General features: G+C 41.8%; 1 protein-coding gene across 1 annotated transcript in view; it reads right to left on the minus strand.

Moving 5' to 3' along the window:
* The window catches only part of CDAN1 (codanin 1), a 32049-nt gene that overhangs the window by 5303 nt on the left and 4129 nt on the right, over nucleotides 1–22617 (minus strand). The window contains exons 3-23 of the mRNA XM_034062522.1: nucleotides 21105–21329; nucleotides 18050–18243; nucleotides 17500–17619; nucleotides 16712–16790; nucleotides 16215–16335; nucleotides 15099–15208; nucleotides 14316–14405; nucleotides 13228–13303; nucleotides 11593–11801; nucleotides 10717–10831; nucleotides 9769–9912; nucleotides 8927–9093; nucleotides 8286–8367; nucleotides 7571–7660; nucleotides 6690–6744; nucleotides 5549–5682; nucleotides 4497–4600; nucleotides 2855–3004; nucleotides 2344–2407; nucleotides 1783–1861; nucleotides 671–828 (exon numbers count right to left, since the gene is read on the minus strand). Coding sequence (XP_033918413.1) covers nucleotides 671–828; nucleotides 1783–1861; nucleotides 2344–2407; nucleotides 2855–3004; nucleotides 4497–4600; nucleotides 5549–5682; nucleotides 6690–6744; nucleotides 7571–7660; nucleotides 8286–8367; nucleotides 8927–9093; nucleotides 9769–9912; nucleotides 10717–10831; nucleotides 11593–11801; nucleotides 13228–13303; nucleotides 14316–14405; nucleotides 15099–15208; nucleotides 16215–16335; nucleotides 16712–16790; nucleotides 17500–17619; nucleotides 18050–18243; nucleotides 21105–21329 — 2566 coding nt within the window. The remainder of the gene's footprint in view (nucleotides 1–670; nucleotides 829–1782; nucleotides 1862–2343; nucleotides 2408–2854; nucleotides 3005–4496; nucleotides 4601–5548; nucleotides 5683–6689; nucleotides 6745–7570; nucleotides 7661–8285; nucleotides 8368–8926; nucleotides 9094–9768; nucleotides 9913–10716; nucleotides 10832–11592; nucleotides 11802–13227; nucleotides 13304–14315; nucleotides 14406–15098; nucleotides 15209–16214; nucleotides 16336–16711; nucleotides 16791–17499; nucleotides 17620–18049; nucleotides 18244–21104; nucleotides 21330–22617) is intronic.

Raw genomic sequence — 22617 nt, forward strand, 5'->3', positions numbered from 1 at the left:
GTGTCCCCATAGAAATGGATTGCTTGGACTTAAGGCTGAAATGAAATCCATACCATTACCTTCTTTTTAAGATATTCTGATTCTCCTTAGTTACAGCTGAATGAAGGTGCAGATACAGATTGGCAAAAATCTGTCAGATTTGTAGATTCATCTGACACTTAATTCAGTGTCAGATTCCTAGTGGGTAAGATGGGACAGTCTATCAAGCTCTACAGAACTGAAAGGACCAACAGGAAACACTCTAAATAGAGACCAGGAGGCTCTCCATAAAATGAGCAGGTCTACAAAAAGTAGCTACTTTGATATGCTGACTCTTTAGCATAGAGTTGTACACAACCCTCACCACACTATGGTTTCAATGCTTCCCAGATCAAAGAAGCCACTGCTATGCTACCAGGAATCTTGTATCTGAGATAGTACTCCTGACCAGGGAACTCTGATCTATGGAAACAGCAAACATGGAGATGAACAAGAGACCTTTCCACTGTGCTTCCTAAATGCTCATCATAACCATTTCCTTAGAACCAGAACATGCCCCTAAAAATCAAAACACCACACACAGAGAAAAACCCACACAAACAAACAAAAACCTCCAAAAAAAACCCAAACACACATCAATGTGAAACATAAAAATGGATTTAGGGCAAAGTGGGAATTGAACACTATGTACCTTAATCTCGTTGATGATTTGGGAGGGAAATGGAGCACAGTGCTGACAGCCTGCAGGGCAGTCCCTTCTCAACTCCAGAGCATCCTCGCTGGGCAAGGGAGGTCCTGGGACTTTCAGCATTCTGTTGAAGGTTGCTTTCACTTCTCTTTTGATTAGCGCTACAAAGAACAGGGAACAAATCCTGTTTACTTCAGCTTTTCTCTCCAACAAGGCAGACTATTAGCCTCTCATTCTGAGGACCATGGTGGTTGAGGAATGGACATTTTATACTTTCAAACCCCTCCTACTCTGAGCTCCTGTTATATTTAATGGGCAGAGCAGAGGTAGAGAGAGAACCTTAACTCACAGCTCTAGAAGGCAGCCACCATTACCATCAGCTACCACTGGCAACTCATCTCATTTGCCATCAAAATACTTCATCGGGTTTACTGAACACAGTAGCTAAGCCAGGAAGCGATGCCAAAGCAGAAAGCTGAATCAGCGTGATCATAGCAGTTCAACCACTGTGCCCATGAAAGCCATATGTTTTCTACCAAAAATAGGTTTTGACCAGCATCCAAAACACTGAACTCCCATTGCTGCAAATGATGCTGCATATCCCTCCCCAGATTCTTGGCACAACCTCCTACAAAAATGCGTTTTCAGAGATCCTGAAGAGTTGCCAGAGCACTATTACAGAGTAGGACTATAGCTGCCTTCAGCCTGCTGAAGACACACCCAGTCCAAGAGGACTTGTTTTACAGAAGATTTGAGAAGCATTTGGTGCATGTGGACCAGCTGTCTCTATCATACATCTGAAGTGCTGAGACAACTTCAGCCTAGATGACATTTTCAGAAGCAGCTTTCTACAGCATTCATCCTCACCATCCTATGAGCCTCCATAACTACAAATCACTTACATGGTGCCAAGCCTGAAAAATCCCTGAAGAAGGTTCTTGAGCTAGAAATCATTCCTCTTATTCCTAAATAAGGAGGGACAGAGCAACTGCATGCTTCCGACTACAAGAAAAATGAGTAGTGCTTTATAACACTGGAATAAATTCTACCCTTGATCTCAAACAGGGAATACAAGACACAGGTTAGAAGCCCAAATTGAGGGTAAAGAGACTCACCTGCAATGTTAGCAGAAAGCCAGCCACAGGCTTTCTCGATAGCCAGATCCACTGCAATGTCTTCTGCACAACTTAAAACCTTTACAGGGAGGATAACAAGCAATAGATTGACCACCAGCCACAGCACTACAGTCAATGAGAAGTCAGAAGGAAGTCTAGAGGGGAAAAGATGCTTAATTTTGGCATGCAACATTTAAACAGAGCATCACCACCTCTGTGGGAGCCACTACTCTGAGCAATAGGACTGACCCATTTTGATTTCCTGAACCTCATCAACCCCACACAAACCCCACCAACTCTTGGTGAAGTTGATACTAAACCAAAAGCATTATCCTTGCAAAGTAAAGTAACTTATACACCATTCTAGTCTCAACAATTAGCTATCGGCTAGAGCATCACTTCAGCCAGAATATCCAAGGCAGCCTGGCAGAGGTGAGCTCTTCCTCCTATTAATGAGGCACCAATGATTACATTGTCTTAAGTCATTAGGGGATAAGTGAAGTAGCAATGGGAAAATGGTAATGACTCAGGTCTTTAGTAAGTTTTAGTGAGAATACATACTGCTGCAGATGTCTCTTCTGGCAACAACACCCTTACTGCCTCAGGACCTTTCTTTTTGCAAAATCTGCAAGAAAAGAAAGAAAATGTACCACAGGATTAGTCAAAGTTCTTGGACAGCACTCAGAGGTACAGTAATGCAGCAACTTTCACACACTCTCTTACAGTCAAAACCATTTACAAGACCGCAGTGAAACAAGTCAGACTAAAAGAACCAGACAAGGAAAGAGCAATTGCAAGCCACCAAGCTGCAATATTCAGTTTCCCAAAGAGGGGGAGACAAAATAGCTACAGTGGATGTCCATTTGGAGCTGGCTGCAGAGGGACACATAGCACCTTTATTCATTCCTACAAATATGGCATTAACTGGATGGAGGCACAGCAGTCACCCTAAGAAGAGAAGAGGTCAGGATTTGTAATTACCAGAACCTGAGAAGGCCAAGCCAAATTAGGTTTACAGATTCTGTAGTAAGAAGAGAATGGAAGGCACAAGTTTAAATAACTTCCTCCTTACTCTCTGCCTTTGATGAGTGCCTGGGCCCCTTCCTCATAGAGATGAGCGCACACCTCTTCAAGCAGCTTGTCATGATTGGCATTCTCCTCCTTCACTTTATCCTGCAACATGACTTCAGCCCTTTGAACCAACTCTGCTACCAGTGTTGCTCTGTAAAAAAAAACAAGAACAATCCCACAGACTGAAATCAGTACAACCAATAGCAGTGCACACTGTTACCAACTGGTTTCCCCTATTTAGGAGGATATCCATCTTGGATGAAATACACCACTCTGCTAAAAAGAATTACACTGCATTTAGTATTGCATCATCTCCTTGTTCTTTTCGTAAGGACGAAGGCAGCAATGAAGGTTATCAAGGCCCAAGAGTCAAAAGCTTTTAGGTTTTAATACAAACATCTATGGTTAGAGGTATCTTTTCTGGCAGGAATACCCTTATGTTCTCAGTGGACAGCAGTCAGAAGTTCAAATATATCAACAGCAGCCCACTACCACCAGCAGCATTCCTTGTGGGCTGATACTGTTTAATGTTTTTAAGTTGGACAACAGGACAGTACAAACTCTCAGCAAGTTTATGAGTGATATGCTTAGGCAAGGGCTGCTATTCAGAAGGACTGAGAGGGCAGAAGAAGGGGCTGACAAAGGGCTGGTGACTGTGCACCTGTACAGGCTGGGGTCTATTGGCTATGAGGCAGCTCTGCAGAAAAGCATCTGTAGCTCCCAGTAGGCAAGCCAAATGAGTCAGCAGTGTCTGAAGAACGCCAACCTTAAACTAGGCTGATGTTTGCAACAATGCAGCCAGCAAGTCCAGGGAAATTACTGCTTCCCTTGCCACTGTGAAGCTGCATTTGGAGTAACGTGTCCATCTTTGGGACACCAGTAGGAGAAAACCATTGATAATTTGTGTGACTGAAGGGGAAATGAAAAAAATCATTTAGGTAGCTGGGATGCTGGAACACATGACCTACAAGGAGACTGGAGAAGATGTTTTCACTTGGCCTGGAGAAGAAAGGAAGGTGAAGGAAGGGTTACAGAGAAGACAGAACAAGACTCTCCCAGGAAGTGGGCAGCTAAAGGTTGACAGGAAACACACAAGCTGCCCACAAGGGAAATTCTGATAAGATACAAGGAATGGTTTTCACAAAGCCTGGGAAAATTAAACACTGGGACATGATACGAAGAGGCTGCTGAGTCCCCATCAGATTTCCACACCTTGAGTGGAAAAGGTGGCAAGCAACCTGATCTAACTTGAAAGCTGGCCTTGCTCTGAGTAGGAGTTTGGATCAGATGACCTCCAAAGGTCCCTTCTGACCCAAGATTTTCCTATCATTAGCAAGAACATTCTGAAAGTAATATTAAAAAGCTATCAAATCTCAAAATGCATTACTGTGTTCACATTCCAAATGTTTCACAGTCATACAGCCATCCTCTCTGTATCCTTTCACATATTCCCCTCTGTGATGGCAATCAGATGCTGCTGGACCTCACTATCACAGCCTTATACAGCCTTGGTGTTCTGCTATCCAACATACTCTGAGGGAAGCTTTCCTTCTCCCCCATACACGCAATTTTAAAGAATCAACTCTTTGCTTCATTAGTGTAAAGTTACTTCTTAAGTTACAGAACAGATCATCAGCACTTACTTGATATGTTTAACACAGTTGGATCCCACCCTCTCTGCCACAAATTCAACTGTTCTGCGTAGGGAGGGAGGCTGGTTGTGGAAGAAGGCCTGTTCCAACTCTACCTGTTCAAAAGAAAAGTGCTAGAACTGAGTAAAGGACTCTACCCATGTCCTCCTCTCCTCAACACAGGAATGGACAGAACTTCTATCCGGACTTGTGCTGAAAGGAACACAATTTCTCTATGCTACAACCTTCTTCTACTGTAGCATTCAGCATCCCTGTCAAATATTTGTTCCCTATTTCCTTCTAACCATTTAACCCAAAGCTCATTATCAGGGTTTATGACACAAAAGCAAATGTGTAGTAAAGGAAAGAATGAGAGTGTTCTGACTGCACCTACTAGTAGTGAGTCACCACATAGGATTTGTTTTTGGAAAGAAAGGATCTCCTTCTTTTAATTATAGGCTGGTAATCCTTGCAGGATCACACACAGTTCATTCTTCCAGTGAAAGTGTGCTATAATCTAACCAAAACAGAGTATCAGAAACATACCAACATTTTACATTAACAAAGAGGCAGACAGAAATAGGCTAGTTGTTCCAATTGCAAGAATGTTTCACAGAAGCATAGAATGGTTTGGGTTGAAAGGGACCTTAAAGTTCATCCAGTTCCAACCCCTCTGTAGAGGCAGGGACACCCTCCACTAGACCAGGTTGCTCCAAGCAGCATCCAACCTGGCCCTGAACACTGCCAAGGATGGGGCAGCCACAGACTCCCTGGGCAACCTGTGCCAGTGCCTCACCACCCTCACAGAGAAGAAGTTCTGCTTAATGTCTAATCTAAATCTCCCTTCTTTGAGTTTACTGAAAGATCTCAACACCCACATGGTATCCCAACCACATGACTATAACAGAAGAATGAGGAGAAAGGATACTTGACCGTTAAACACAATGTTCCCTGCTGCCTAGGCCCATGTTTTTCTTTCCCTGTCATTAGAACACCACTGTGTACCCCACTCTCACACAGTTTCTTCTGACCTGCTTCCCCCTGTGATCCCCTGATTTCATTACCTGCAGTTTCTGCTGTGTGACAGAAGCTTTGGATGCCAAGGACTCTGCAGCTGTGGGAGTGATTTTCCTTATAAAGCCACCATTTTTTGCTCCACTACCAGCCACAAAAGAGGCAAGTAGTTTCCGCAGCTCCCCTGTACAGAAAAACATGCAAAAGCAGTCATTGTCCCCATAGGCAAGGGAATAAACCAAAACTCATGAGAGATTTTCAAGTTGTCAGTCCTGTTTCCAGAGCAGATTCTCTCAGCTTCAGTCAACACAAGTTTCAGAAAAGCAGAGGGACATTCCACACATTTAACTGGCAGAGCACAGCAAGGCAGGAGAGGCTCCCAAGGTAGAACAGGAGGCTTCCAAAAAGTTCCCTGGCACATAGGAGGACTTGTTCAGAAGGATTAGGAAGCAGTCATTTCTATGCACCCCCTTCAGCATGGCAAGCAAGAACTGTAAAGTTCACAAGGACAACAAGACAAGCAGAGTTACACACAATTCCAACAGGGTCAGGAGAAAATAACTGGGAAAAAGCTTGAAGACACGTTCAACCCCTAGATTTCATGATGCAGGTTTACCACAGTTTTCCTAGCAGCTAAATCCCAAGAAGCTGAGCACAACCCCACCATCTGGGACTCTATTGTCTAGAGAAGGATTTCACAAGTAGCTGTCAGATATCAGGAAAAAGATCTCAAACAACCATCTGATAAAGCACCAGGGCATAAAAGAATTCTTTCCCTCTGCCTGGCACCAGAAATATTCTTAAGGATCAAGGCATTCCTCACAATACAAACACCTCTCCCTATACCTAGGGATGGAAAAGTTGTATGCTTACTTCTTATAATGCTTCCTTATAGTTTATGATAGAGTCTTCCTGTCCCTCTGCATTCAAGCTCTGTAGATCAACTACCCTGACTGTGTAGCCTCCCTTCCTCAGCTTCTACTCACAGCTGCATGAGCTTCTGCAATACAACTGAAATACAACTACAAGGCTGATTCACACACAACTGAGACTTGAAGTTGTGTGGAGGGGTAAGAAAGATGATCCAAGGACTCACAATGCCAAAAGACAAATATAAATAAAAATTTAAAATATTAATAAATATATACTAATATATTTTAATTTTTTAGCAAATATAAATAAAATACTCACCAAGATAGGGACAGCAGGTATAAAGTAACTGCTGATCCACCAAGGGTACAGAGTCCTGGTGAGAAAAGGAAGGAAATGCTGAAAGGACACAGCAGGAGACAGTCTTCAGCAAGTCAGAAATCCCATATGCACAGAAGCAGGCAGGTTTCACAGCTGCCTTTCCATGAAAACAATAAAAATAACTGGATTCTAAATCCACAGTAAAATTAGGAACTTTTCAGCCCAAGTGTTCAGTCCAGCCCTGTAACACACAATGAGCACTCTACATGCAGTTAGTGTACCTCAACCTTTCCTTCTGACCACTGTAACCATCAGTTTTCAGCTGGACTTTGGCAAAGTGGAACCAGGACTGCTGCCACAGCTGCTACCCATGAAAGAGAAACCTACCCATGGTGGAGAATAAATGCAGCACATCTGCTATGCATTACACCTCCACACGTGTCTCCATCACCCAGACTCACTTGAACTGCACTGTGGTGTAATGTCACGCCAGTATTACACAGTACAGCCAGAGGCATAGGGGAAAAGCAACTTCAGACCACATCCACATGGGCAGTGTGCATTCATCTGGGGAGGGGGTACCAGACCCAACAACAAAAAGCAATCCTCCAGCATAACTGGGCACCTATTCTGCAAGCCATTGCAGCAGATGAGATAGCTCTGCCTGACCAAAGCCCCAGAGCTGTAACACACATGGTTTACAATCCAGGATGCAACGCAATTGAGGTACTTGGACAAACTGGGCATCACATCCATTGGCCTATGTATGCTCAATGCAGTTGCATTGAAGCCAAGTTCCTGATAAAATGTGAAACTCCTGAGGACATGGTAGGTCCACCCTCATCAACAGATTGAGATGACATGCTACTGCTCTAACTCACCAAAGCCTGAGCAGATGTCACAATATCCATCATCAACCGCTCCTGCCTGACATCAATGGTAAAAAACAACTCTTCAGGGACAGATGGAACCTGAAACAAAACTCCCAGCAGTTACAACCCAAACAGCAGTCAGTAACTTACACCATTTCTGACAGAGAACAATAAAATCTTACCAACCTCCCACCCACAAAAAAAAAACCAGCTAGTGCTAACTATCCTCTCTGCCCTAAGAAGAGTCTTTCCATAAAATTAAAGACTTAGTTTGATCACAATAACATAAGCCATCTTCCTTATCCTCACTTACAGCATCTTGCACCTTTCCAACAGGTTACTGCTAAGCAGTTACCTTATTTTCAACTGGAGGCAAAAAAAGGATTTTTGAAGTTCACCACATACCATCCCTTTATCAGACAAAAAATCCCCAGTAATTCAAGGCTGCACTTCATCTTTGCACAAGAGCTTCCAATTCTAACAGGAATCAGCTGACACTTTAATTACAAGGATGCAGATTTTTAAGTACAGAATGTATTTCAGCAGCAATTACAATTCCTATTGGGAAGAAAATATATCTTGCTTCACAGAATTCCACTAAAGGAAAATAACTCTCCATTAGAATACAGAGGATTTTTTAATCCATTTAGATACAATTTTCTATTGAATCCTGTGTCCTGCTTTTTCTTTAGGGAAGAACTGTATCCAGAAGGAGACTCTCTACCTGAAAAAGCCAACCCAGAACCGCAAGGATCAGCAGCTTGTTCAGGAAACTCATCTCCTTATCTTCAGAAAGGACCATTAACCTGCCAGGCAGCAAAAGCAGCAAAACAGAGTGTTAGATTTTTCAGCAGCTCTATTTTCATCATGAAAAGAATTCGCAAACCACTCACTTTCTAATTATTCTATTTGGCACCATGTACACATTCCTTATTTGCCTGCCTGACCAGTGGAGAGCAAGCTCTACCTTTTTGTACATACGCATCTGAATAACGCTGCTGTAAGAAAAGACTGTATTAGGTAACTCTCAAGAATGTGCCTCATACATATAAAAAGAAAATTAGGGCATTATTTAGTCATAGGAGACCCTGTAGGTTTAAGGTCCAAATTCAAGGTTTTAAATTCACAGCTGCAAATGCAGAATGAGTGAACACGGATTTAAAGAATTTTGTTTACTTAATGAAAAAACATATATTTAAATTAAATATTAATCTCTGAGTTTAGGATGTGCTCCCTTTGCAGCTTTCTGTAAGATAAAAGTAGTTCTCAAACTAGGGAGAGTGTGCATTCTCACACACCAGGCACCTCAAGCAAGCAGACCTTCACAGGAAAGTTATTAACAAGTATCCTTTCCCAGGCTCTTACCTGTATACCTGCAGCAAGAGACAAAATACTTTCCTGTAGTAATCAAGGAAAGGAGCAATATGATCCACAAGGGAAAGGTACTCCACAATCCAAGGAATAGTGAGGATGCAACGATGATCCTGAATAGATTGTCTCAGAAGCTTCAATACATCCAGTACAGGCAGGGTCTTAACGGACAACAGAAGTCAAAGCAGCAGTTTCAAGTTAACTTTTGATACTTAAAGAAAAGCTTAATCTATATTTTGACTTTTCTTTCTAGGATTTCATCTTCTGTACAAATAAGAGGCGACTTCCTGGCAAATAAAAACCAGGAACTGGTTTCTTTGTGCTTCTTTGCACATGAGCAGAGGTAAAGACCACACTATGATGGCAAACAGAGGTCCCACTGGGACTTTCAAAATAAGGGCTATAAGTCTGACTATGTACAAGTGGAGCCAGCGTCTAACCCCTGTCTCCTTGTGTTCAGTATGACATATCGTGAGGATATGAGTGTGAAACTAAATAAAAAACATTCCTGGTAGCTGGATTTTATGCTATAAATACAAGTTTTCTTAGCTAGATCAGAGCTCTGGTATGACAAACCCAGATTAGCAGAAATAACAGAAGACTGAATACTTCATCATCAATGAATTGCTCACTTTTCTAGCTTCCACAGACTCCTCTGTCCTTTGTTCCCAACGCCAGAATATGCAGTAGGGGCACAGAACAGTACAACATCATTACAGGAACCACAGGCTTGCTCTGAAAGTGCATAACTATTCATAATCCCATCCCGGGATTAGAAAACCTGCCTGTCAAGCAGAAAGTCACACTGGATATTTTAGAAGAGTCTGGTTTCTTACTTGGTTTCTCAAGGCTACTGCAGAGTCTTGCAAGTCTCTAGTTGGTTGCTCCACAGTGCGATATGGCAAGAAAACAAGAAAGCCCAGGAACTTGGCGAGGAGTCGCAGGCTTAACAGGACCACAGTGAAACGCTTCTTTTCATCCTGAAATGAAAAAAAAAAAAACCAAGCTGGGGCAATGCTACTATCAACAGAAAACTTCCACTCCCTTCATGTAAAAGGACCACATACCTTCATCACTGCTTTTCATAAAGGTAAGTTTCCAAAATACATATTTATCAAGCATTTTAAATTGCTTCTGCCTCCACTGCTTCACTTGCAGCAAGAAAAAATTAATTCAAGGGCTTTCTAAAACAAGCAGCTGCTGAATCACATCTTCACTTTGGAGTCAATGAAACAACAGAGAGCTGATCTCATGTTGCCTCTTTCATACCATTAATGCTGTGCAACTCTTGGTGAACCTTTGGCTGCTACTTTGCTAATACACTATAAGCTATAACACCTCTGACAGGTACAGAGGAGTGAAGAAACATATAAACAGGGCTGACTACAAATTAATTCTAACTAAGATCTTCATACATGGAAAAGCAACAAGGAGCTATTGCACCTGAATGCAACAACTGGACTTATTACTTCATGGATCTAACACAGGGTACAAACGTCCTAAAAAGAGGCTCTCACTTTCCAAACTACTGTGTGTCATCTCTTATGACACCATTCTATGAAGCACCCTGAAGCATGCAAGCAAACAGCAAGGGGCTCAGACATCCATAACAAAGTTGCAAAGTTACAACAAAACTAAATGAAGAAGTTTATTTACTGCTGTATTTATTCTTGTAAATACAGCAGTAAAAGCTCCAGGCACTCACAATCAAGCCAGTGATTCTTTGGGTACTGAAACAGCTTGAGGAAATTCCTGCCAGATGTGTTTGTAAAAAACGAGCGTACCTGCTCATCCATATCTGCTTCCCCATCACTGTGCTCATGCTCCACCAGAGTAAGGCCATTCAGTTCAAGTATCTTCAGGCACAGACTATCCATCAGATGCTGATTGAACTGATAACTTCAGCAAAAGATGAAGATGAGTCAGACTAGGTTGAAAACAGCAGTAAAACCTCAACAAACACACTGCAAAATTTCACGCTTGTCTCATGAGTTGTTACAAGCATCAGCATGCATCCAGTGTAACAGGCTGATAGACAGAAAGCAAAGGGCAAGTACAGCACAGGTTAACACCCCCTTCTTTTCCACTCTTATTTTGTACTTTTTTGAAGAGATGCTATTTAGTAAGTCCCAGCATAAGGGTAATAATATGGATCTGTTGAAGCAGGAAGCAGTAAACTAACTGGAGATTCAAATCTCCCATAGATCATAACTCCTCCATGCTGTGGATTATGAAAAGTTTATTAAACAATACTATGAACCTTTATCCTGTAACTCCTTAGCTTCATGCACTATCACACAAGAAACACTTGGCCAGTCCAGTGCCCTTGTTAGGCAGCCTTGCATGCCTTGACACTGGGAAATACTGATGTCCTGTGACAAGATATTATGGTTTTACAGAAGGAAAATGATTACCATATGGTCTAGCCTAATGTAGCACACAAATACATTCCTTGCCCCAGACACAACCTGTTTATTAACATGTTCACCATGCGTGTTGGCCAAGAGCACCAAGTGTGGTATTATGCAGCTTAAAAACATTTCTGCTACGCTTTGTCTAGGTTACTGCATGCACCAAGCTCTCCATACAACTCTCAACATGCTGATGTTCCCCACTTGCATGCACATTCCACAAAGCAAGCAGCAGCCATGACAGCTAACCTTCCTGCACTGAGGATGAAGTCCCTGAAGAACTGCTGGCACCCTGGGAACGAAGGGGGTGGACAAGGTCCTCTGATGCTCTGAGGAACAACAAATCTTTCCTGCAGCCTCTTCAGACGGCTCAGATTATCAGAACCAAGCATATTAAGGACATCCTGGTCTGGGGTGTCTCCGGAGCTTGCGCCACCACCAACCGGACCTTTACACATCTTTAGGAGACAGAAATGCCACGGAACGGATTCAGTCAGAGATCAATATGATCAGACAAAAAGCCATTTATTGCAAAGCCTTAACTCCTTATATACTATTGCTTACACACATCTACAGCAATTTGGCATATCATGATTGGATACTTGTCCTGAAGACCCTTAGTGACTAACATAATAGGTTAAGCACAGGTGTGAGAACTTGACCTCGAAAGCTTGCCAACAGTCCACAGTTCTCATCACTCAGTGAATTCCAGCTTCTTCTTATCTTGCTTGCTTAGGCTTCCTCGGGCCTCTCACAGCCTTGCTGTATCTTTCAGAGTTATTCAGAGCTCATGTACCAAATATTTATTCTCCTGTGAGAACACTGTCTCCACACAGAAAGAGTAGGGAAGCAGAAAATTTGTAATAAGGTTATCATTTCATTTCATCTCTCACCCCACATAGTCTCCCTTCTGCAAGACTTGGTTTTCAGAGTAATCCAAGCATGACCTTTTCAGGCAGCCCATGTACAGAAAACCACTTTTCCACATGCTAAAACATGTTACCCACCTTGGCTATAAACAGGTGGCCTAGATGTCTTGATAGATGGAATTCTGACCCTATACATCTAACTCAGACATATGTACCAGGCTACACATGGGTATGTGCAGAGAACACATCACTGGCACAGTCAGAACCACTCAGTAGGAAGATCTTTAGCTTAGCCTCCAAAGACTGTGATACTGCACTATACATTCCCACACTAGGTTTTCCCAGAGTTTCCACAGGGTTAAATGAAGTTAAAGATAAGCCCTTCCCTCAAACATAAAGATACTACTAAAAGCTCAAAGAATCACTGCATTGCAGTACTGTTTTATGTCTGCTTTGCTATCCAAAAGGAATTCACCAATAAGCTAGCCATTAATAGAGAATACACTGATATCTATATCTATACTTCAGTCAGAAGCATCTTTTCTTTCTTCATTTCTTCAAGTTACAGTGAAATCAGATAATGCTTGAAACTGGCCAAAAAAAACAGTAAACTACAACAGCAATACTACATTAAAAAAGAGGCTGTTGCAGTGTTACACAGGAAAAAACTTCTTTGCAGGTAATATTCTCATGTCTCTAATCAACATATCTAAGAACTGCATTTGATACATGTCAAAAGTAATAACCATGAAGAATGAATTCTTACAGCTTACGATGTGCTCAGCACACCTTAGTCCTGATTTATGCCTGATTTACACAGAGTTCATTATTATTTATCACTGACTTGTATTTCTGGAAAAGGAAGGAAATTCCCATCCCAAAAACTTGGCTCTACAAAAAATGTTTCAATAGGAAAATCTCAAAGAAACTTGCAAGACACAGTTCGTTTTCTCAGGTCAAGGGAGGATCAAATTAGCTTTGATGTGCATCTTCATTAAAAGAAAAAGCAATTTACCTGGATAAGCTGTTTCTGAAAAAGCCTGGCAAAATGGCTGTGGTTGCAGGTTGCAGATAGGTGAGCCATCATGGCCCTGTGAAGGAAAATCACAAAAATGCTGACTGGATCTCTATAGTACAAAAAGAAGTGCTGTAACCTCAAACTATATCAAAAGCACAAAACAACTGCTTTTAAGAAAGTGTTCTCCAAAGGCCACAGCAAAAAGCAAGATCTTTATAACCAGGTTTCCCATTTGCTGACCATGGAAGCAAAAATTCTCCCTGAGCACCTGCAGAGCAAACACAGGTCTGGGGTTAAACTGCTCTCTTCCCTTCCTGCAATAATGCTCTTATTTAGGAAGAAAATCAACTCATCCAGCTCCTGCTCTCCCCTCTGCAGAGCAGTGAGCTGAAAGTTCACACATATGCAAGTAAGAAAACAGCAGTACTTCTGATGCCCAAAGAGAAAGAAAATTGTTCAGTTTAAATCTGAGAAAGCCTTGAGCCCCACATGGGCCTTGTTCTGCTCCTGCAGTGAAAGTCATCTACATACATGTAAACTGAGTAGGCTGATGGTTAAGACTAACACAGAAACCTGCAAGGCAACTGCTTCCAAGACCATATATACTCTATTTTGATAAAACAATAAATGAATAAAACAATTGGCTTAAACAGGAAAGAGTGACATTGATCTAGTTTTCAGAGCCACTACACTAGATTCCTCTGAAATAATTAGAACTAAAAGCTTCTGAGAATACAATACACTTGCACATGGTTAAAAGGAGCGAGGTATTGGAAACATGAAATGCACAGTGCTCAGACCAGAACATACTGGTTTTGAGAGTGGCTCTCTTGCTAGCCACAGAGAACAGAGACAGAAAGAGATTGATCAAATTAGGCCCTTGCCATTTATGGCTTGTTTCTTTAACAGAACAGTTAATACTTTTAAACTGGTACATGGACAGTATCTTCCAAGCAGCACGGCCTCCTACAGATTAATGCAGAAGATTGCACAGAGAACACGGAACTTCAGATGCCAAGTCCAGCATGCTGCACAAGCAATACAGCTACACTAAAGAGCTATATGAAGCTGCATAAGACTCCTACCTGATCTTGTTGCCCAAAACTCTTTCGAAGTCCCAGCCAGTTTTTTCATGGTTATCCTCCCATTCACGTAGCAGTTCATAAAATATATCCCTGTGAATCAAGATATTTAAGGGTATGAATTCCCACTCTCCAAAATCTGAAGTAACAACTGAATATGCAACCACTCCTAAATTCTCCAGCAATAATCTATCTCAGATTAAATAACTCAAGCCTCTAAGAGCTCAGATACCTTTGCACATCTCATTAATGTTAGCGGTACTTCAGTGAGTTTCCATTTTCCATGTCTCTGACATCAAGTGCTTAAAAGTTTGTTACAGCCAAGCTCTGATGGAATGACCAGAACACCCATTACCAGACATAATGAAGACTGAGAGGCAAGAAAGAATAAGCCACATGAAATTATACCTATGAGGAGAGAGGAAAGGACCAACACAACTTGCCATGCTCACCTCACCCTGTTGCTGTATGCATGGAGAGGGGTGGCAGGAAGAATCAAAGCATACCAGATTTATATGCAGAAACAATCCAGGAGGGTGACACTGTACTGGCATTTGCATAAGTCTCAGTAACTCCTGAAGAGTTTGGTTGTTCTTTTCTAAAGACATTAAGCATTTAGCTCCTGCAGTCAATATGGACAAAGACTTCTTTTTTTTCTTAATTGAGGTGAAAATCAAAGTTTTTCTACAGCATGTAGAATACATGAGACTTTCTTAATACCCTTTGTTCACAGTCATAGGAAGATTATACCCTTTGAGAAATACAGTAGCAGTAGAAGAAATTTACCTTTGTTTCTTAAATATATGAAATGCTCTGTCACTAGGAAAGTTGGAGCGATTGTCAGTTTCTGGCTGGAAGGAAACAGATTGCACAGAGCATGGCAGCAGGAGAGACACCTGTGAAAAATATAAAGGCAGCCATTAGGCTAACATAAGTCTCTTAATTCACCCAACAATCTGAGACGTAGAAAAAGCAGGGAAAAGACGTGATGAGGAAACCAAGTATCACTAGTTGAGCTGTTCAGACAATAGCCACATCCCAATTGCTAACTGCTAGTACACACCAACAGTTTTACAACCTACATTACACTACAGCGGCAGAATCATACAACATTATGAGTGGAAGCATCTTATCTAAGAAATTTCTGCACAGAAGATTACAACTAATGCAGATACAGCATAGGAAGAATGATCTGCAAACAGCCCCAGTATACCTGCAATGTAAGGCTCCAGAGAACACAGGATAGTGGGTGCCAATTCCTGTATTATTATTCTTTCTTCTGTTTGAAAAGTCTACATCTTCAAGTAACAAGAGACATCTATTTACAGCTTTAACTAAAAACCTCAGGCATTGACATGCCCTAGTCTCAGGAAATACACTATTTTCTTTGCCAGGAGTAGTCCCCATTTTTAAAAGATGGGGGAAACAAGATACAAAACAGGAATTCTTACCACCCAGCTTTAGTTCCCTAACCCAAATGATTACATCAGGAGACCAGTTTTTACAAGATACATTATCTCCACTAAGGCTTCATTTGCCTAAAAGGAATCTGTCCTATTACATAAATCCAATTCTTCCAAACTACGTTCTGATATTGCACCTAACCAATCATTCTTCTGGGGTCTCCAAAGCAAAACTTGATGCTGTCAGATTTACTGGCTGAGGTCAGGGCCTGGAGCACAATGCAAGGCTACCAGTGGCAATTGAGAGCCAACAATCACTGGAGCTAGCAATTCACTTGCCCACTGACCAGAAAAAAAAAGTAGCTTTTAGACATTTGCCAAAGATGACATGACAAGATACAGTGGAAGGAATAAGATTTAACATCAAAGCCATCACAAATGAAGGAGCAACAACACAAAGGTTTGAAACAACAGTCAGTTGAGATCTGCCAATTTTTACCTTGGCTCTGCTGCTTTCATAAGCTCGCCTGAGCCTCTCATGCAAGCTGGGAGAAAAAGATGCAATCCGTTCATTTTCAGCCAAAAGCTTCAGCATCCCCTTTTCTAAATGGGAAATAATTCTGCCAAGACAACACAGATAAAACACAGACAGACATAAACAACACATGATCAGACATAAAGAAACACTTATGCTCATTTTTTATGAGGCTACCAAAGCAGAGTTCTAAACCCCAGGCACCCAGCATCTGTAGGGACATTTTTTATTGCTGCATCTCATGACTTTCCCATTCTTGCATAATTACGCTGAAGTTCAGTAGATAGATCAGTGCAAGCAAAACACAGACATCCAAATCTGTGTCAGGTTGTACGTTTTGAGGGAAAATTAACAACCCTGTGCCTGTAAGTGGTAAAGCTCTCAAATCCAAGCACACTTGCTTAATCTCACACACTTCAGCAGACACAAGCAGAGAGGAAACAATGAAATAAGCAACTCACTCATACTGATAATCCAAGACTTGAACAGCAAAATAAACACAGTTGTGCACACTTCGGAAATGCTGTCTCCCTGATGCATCTAAGGATAAAGAAAAAGAAACGTGAAACAACAGCACCTATCACCATTCATAAACAATTAACTTCCAAGGAAAGTTAACTCTCAACAAAAAGTAGATCAGGCATCAACTGATGTTCCTGTAGCTGGTGAGTTTTTGCTCTTAATCTCAGTCCTAAGAATCAGTGACCTTCAGAACACAAGTCAACCAAATTGGGGCATTTTTGTGTGTGTGTGCGTCTCGCCTTAAAGCTACTCTTTGTTTTTTTTATATTCATAAAGTACTCACTGTATCAAGCTTAAGTCTGAATTTGATCAAAAAAAAAGCAACAAATACACATCTATATGGACGTATCCTGTGCACTCATAACCCAACCTTAAATTTAAGCAGCTCATAAAAGATTAACAGCACTTTTGAGATGCAAGGACCAATGGAGGAGAGATTTCAGCATATCCATCCTTCTCTCTGAAAGTCAGCATTAACAAGAATGTACAGCAATCTGACACCATCACAGAAAATCAGATACAAACAGTACCTACAACCCCACTCTCTCATACTGTGGAAGCACTTCCCATACATACATGATTTCTGTCAGCATCTCAGATGAGTCCTAGTGGTCAGAAGGCACTTTTATGGAATTTAAGACTAACTGTCCAAGCTAAAGGGAACTGCTCTGTATCACATTATCACATCATGGAAGTAACGTTCTTTCCCCTCAATATTACTGCTTACCTTTACTTCTTTCATTGACTTCAAGGTCACTATCCCCATCTTCTGCAGTAGACGTGCCTTTAGATGTCAACAGCTGCAGAACAAAAAAGAGCTCCAGAAAAATATTTGGTACCAGGTTTTCTGTAAGAGAGGAAATGAGATACTAAAGGTGCATATTCAATACTGACCTGCTTTAATAAACAAAGCTGAAAAGATAAATACCAAGTTTATTGCACAGTCAGCAAAGAACTCCCTCCCCACACATAGCCACAGTATAAATCAGTACGGGTATTATAGGACAGATGTGTTAGGGAAGGATCTGGGTTCAGACAGGACCATACAACTTCAGCCTACTGTAACTCAAAGTACTGCATCAGGTTCACCTCCTTTCCTAAACTTTTACTTCGTATCCATTGATTCTAATAACTGTATTGGCTTAGTTTATTTTTCCAGATGTTATTTGTTTGTACACTGTAACTGTTCCACAACTTACACTTCTCATCCCCCTCCCAACACACATGCAAGTTCAAAGCTCAAAGAAAAGTCAGTCCCACATCTTCTGGATCTTTACCTGCTATACATGATGAATAAAGCTGTGCCAGACACTCCAATTGTTTCTTGCAGGAAACTTTAGTAGCATCTGCACAGGTCACCAGATGGCTTTCAGCAGGAAGGCTAGCACTGCGAGTGTAGCTAGGCTTAGTAGGAGTACCAGGATCAAGAAATATCCCTGCAGGAGAAGATGCCTGGTGCTGCAACTTGCATCTGAAATTCAAGAGCAGCAACATACCATGTAACTGAGGATAACACACAGCAGCCACGTGGCCAGAAGAGGTCTTTCCCTTGCAGTCTAGCAAGAAGGAATTCCTGCAATAATTATCCATGTTACTTACACTATCTAAAGCTGCTTTAAGCATGACAGTAATTTAACTCATCTTTCCTTAATGAGAAAGGATCCTGGGGCTAAAAATCAAAAGACTCAAAAAAATGGCATTCAAATTCAAACTCTGCTAAAAGAGTGGCACTTTGACCAAATCATCATAGAATCATAGCATCATAGCACAGTTAAGGTTGGAAAGGACCTTAAGATGATCCAGTTCCACTCCCCCGTCATGGGCAGGGACACCTCACACTAAACCATATCACCCAAGGCTCTCTCCAACCTGGCCTTGAATACTGCCAGGTATGGAGCATCCACAACTTCTCTGGGCAACTCATTCCAGCACCTCATCACCCTCACAGTAAAGAACTTCCTCCTTACATCCACTCTAAACTTCCCCTGTTTATGTTTTAACCCATTACCCCTTGTCCTGTCACTACAGTCCCTAATGAATAGTCCCTGTCCAGCATCCCTGTAGGCCCCCTTCAGATACTGGAAGGCTGCTATGAGGTCTCCACACAACCTTCTCTTCTCCAGGCTCAACAGCCCCAACTTTCTCAGCCTGTCTTCATACGGGAGGTGCTCCAGTCCCCTGATCATCCTCGTGGCCCTCCTCTGGACTTGTTCTAACAGTTCCATGTCCTTTTTATGTTGAGGACACCAGAACTACACAGAGGTCTCATAAGAGCAGAGCAGAGGGGCAGGATCACCTCCTTCAACCTGCTGGTCACGCTCCTCTTGATGCAGCCCATGATACACTTGGCTTTCCAGGCTGTGAGTGCACGCTGCCGGCTCATGCTCATTTTCTCATCAACCTATTACCTAACTAAACAAAGTTACTGCTTCTCATCTAAACTGCTACTTGTTAAGGACATGGAATCTGTTAGAGACCAGGTCCTAGTGTACAATTTCTGACAGCTAGACACTTTACAAAATCTATGAAAGCATGGTTCACATCCAAACTTTCAGATGTGTATTTCTAAGTTAATGATGCCCTAAGAAGATCCAATACCATTAAGTGGAAAGGCAATGCCACAACTGATTAAATCCCATACTGACAAGTTAAACAACAGAAAGAACAAACTAATTGCTGGATTCTAAATCAACAATGATCACTCAGTTAAATATAGAGATATTGTTAAAAAAGATACCTACAGAGGACATCCAAAACATACCCTGCAGAGAAGCAGGTAAAAAGCCAGTAACAGCAATATCAAATGATTGTTAAAGATCCCAGTGGAACACCCAGCACTTGGAACATCATACCACCTCTTACCACCATCTCAAAATTACAGCCTTTAAAAGTCACTTTAAACACTGTGGGGAAGATTTTTAACTGCAGCAAATACCTTTTTCTATTGGCTGGAATGAAGAATGGATTAGTCCTAAAATGGGTGTAAAAAGGTTATTTAGTAACATCTCCCTTACAATGAACATAAGCACCTGACTGACAGAACTGAAGAAAATTATTTATTAAGGACTTTGTAAACCCATCAAGTTTAGACTTCAGTAACGCAGTTAGACTCTGCTTCACTTCTGCCTCAGTACTGTCATCTACCTCAGCATGAATTTCACCTTTTGACCTTGCCCAAAGCAATCCAGTTGGCTGAGGGCTGTGTTAGTTTTGTACCTCATTTCACCACCACCTCTGAGGACACAACAGCAGCTCCCAGCTCTCAAGCATGGTGAGTCAGATGAGAACACCTCACAGGCAAGACCCAGCCCACATGCTGCTATTTCACCAACTTTCATTTATATGGATTAAGTGGGAGAATTCAGGTAGAATTCAGACTGCAATAGGTACTTCACTTAAGTCCAGAGACGCAGGTTTGAATCCTGAGCAGTCTGTTACAGGTTAGGTACAAACAGTAACTTGTGAGACTCTGCTGGGTCTGTTTCATCCAGTTCTGGACGCACTGAAGTGACTTGCAAGGCTTACAGAAAAAGAATTCCACCCACATGTCCTGAGGAGTTTCCCCAAGAACAAAACTTACAAAGAAAAGCAACAGTTCTGACAGCAGCTATGAACAACAGTTTCTTTACTACTATGCTTTGCATTTTTTACCCTGAAGAATCAGTCCTCACAGACTAACAGTGATAATCATTTTACAGAGGATGAAAGCCACACAGTGACCAAACAGCAGAGACAAAATTAGAAACTAGAATTCACCTCATCTCCCCGCAAACAAATTTTCAGTAGATAACTGCAGTAGTAACTTTTAAAACAGAATCTTACCCTACCCACACCTTTCTCAGACTGCAAGCTTTTGTTAGTCTGCCTAACCTGCAAAATCATTAACACTTTCCCAACATTTCCATCATTAACACATTTTCTGCAGACCAGACTATGACTTCCATCACAAGCACAATCTTCAAACACAGCCTAATTACACCAGCTCAAAAACACTTACTTTGCCTGTGCAATCTAAGGAAAGCTGCACAGGAGATAGACACATGTGCAAGCCCATGAAGAGGCAAGCTTACAAAAGCAATGAGGACTGACTAGACCCCTGAAGATAAAGTGAGGGTCATGGTTCCAGAGTCAGCACCCCTCTAAAATGACAAACATGAGTTAACTGCATCAATATCCTAGTCTGATACCAGAATCACACTTGGATTTTAGGTAAATTATACTTTAAGGTCCCCAATACCAATTTTGGATATTCTTGTGGTCATCTCCGCTCTGACCTTAAGACAAAATAATTAAGAATCAATACACATTATCACCACCCTGCTCAGACCATACCGTTCTTTCTTCAGCATCTCCCTCTCCTCTTGAAGGCTGCTGCTTATCACAGATGTAAGGTTTCCTTCCTGGACAGCAGTAAAGGCCTCAAGGCTTGTCCCAGATGAAAACCGAGCAGCTGGAGACTGGCTGACAGGCGTAGAAGTAAAGCACATCTTTGGTTTTGAGAGGGGACGCTCAGCACTTACAGGAGTTGGGTTGATTCGCCTTGATGGTTTGCTTTTGCTGAAAAAGTGAGAAACAATTCCACTGAAATCAAGCTAACCAACAACAAAAATGTTAGGTCTCCAGAAAAATATGCATGCAACTCTTCCAGAAGAGCCTGATGCTAAAACAAAACGGATATGGAGTCACAATAATGAATTTCTAACCTGTGTGTCTATTTGTTGACTTCAGTGTGGTCACTGAAGAAAAGTCATGGAACTACAGACTGCTACAAGCAGCCTGCTGACCTTGCTGCAAGCCACAGAACAGGTAACACTGCTACACAACTCCTCCAGACTTCTTTGAGAGGACACAATATGCCACACAGTTTTCTTAAGAAACTAATTCACCTGCAGTTTCTAACAAGACCACAAAAGAAAGAAAAATACAAGAAAAAAACCCTAAAGCCAAACATCAAGCTGCCACTGTCTATCAGAAGAGTAAAGGCTCCTCAGCTACCATAGGCCCTTTTAAGTTTAGGGAAACCCATTCTTCTTGCATATACTGCCTAGATTTGTACTTCTGGAAGAAGATCTGTAATGCAGTAAGAGACACACTGGAACTGAGATACAGGAACATAAAGCATTACACTTCTCAAGGAAATGCTGGTTGGTACATATTAGTTGTTTTGGTGTTCTCAAAATTGCTGTAGTGTTGACTTCCTAACACTTGGTGACCTCTTTCCTTACTCTTTATCCTACCTGGACATTGTGCAGATCCAGACCCACAGACCTATGAATTTTCAGCTGCAATTCTGCATGTCCAGCTAGAAAGTCCCACTTTCAGAGCCCAGTGCCTCCTGCATGGAGCAAACAGGCAGACACGAAAGCCTTGCATTTGGTAATGAAGATTTTAAAGAGCAAAATCTCAAAGAGAAAAATGACTTAGGCAACCACAACACAGCTGCCCAGAAGCTAAGCCAAAACTTAGCCAAAGTCACCAGGGAGACCAAAGTTTGCTGCAGACCATAGAGATTCTGTCCATGATCACAGCACAAGCGAAACTGCACACTAACTTCTGTTACCAGAGACCACAGAATGTCAATCTGAAAGCTTTTCTGCTAGCATCAGTAAAGCTGAAGAGCCTTCCAGGATTGCTCTTCATTAGCAATTGCTATTGTGTTAAACAAGAAATGTGAAGAGCCAAGATAACGCTGACTTGTTAGAACATGCAAGGACAAAGATGTGCTCAGCTTCCTATCAACTGGTCTGTCTTCCAGCAAGCTGCAGGCAGCATCACAAGTGACGGGCTAAAGAGGCATCTTGGGTGGGTTCACCAAGTGGAAAACAAACTATCCACTGAAGTGATA

Source organism: Melopsittacus undulatus, chromosome 4, assembly GCF_012275295.1.
Source record: "Melopsittacus undulatus isolate bMelUnd1 chromosome 4, bMelUnd1.mat.Z, whole genome shotgun sequence".
NCBI lineage: Eukaryota > Metazoa > Chordata > Aves > Psittaciformes > Psittaculidae > Melopsittacus > Melopsittacus undulatus.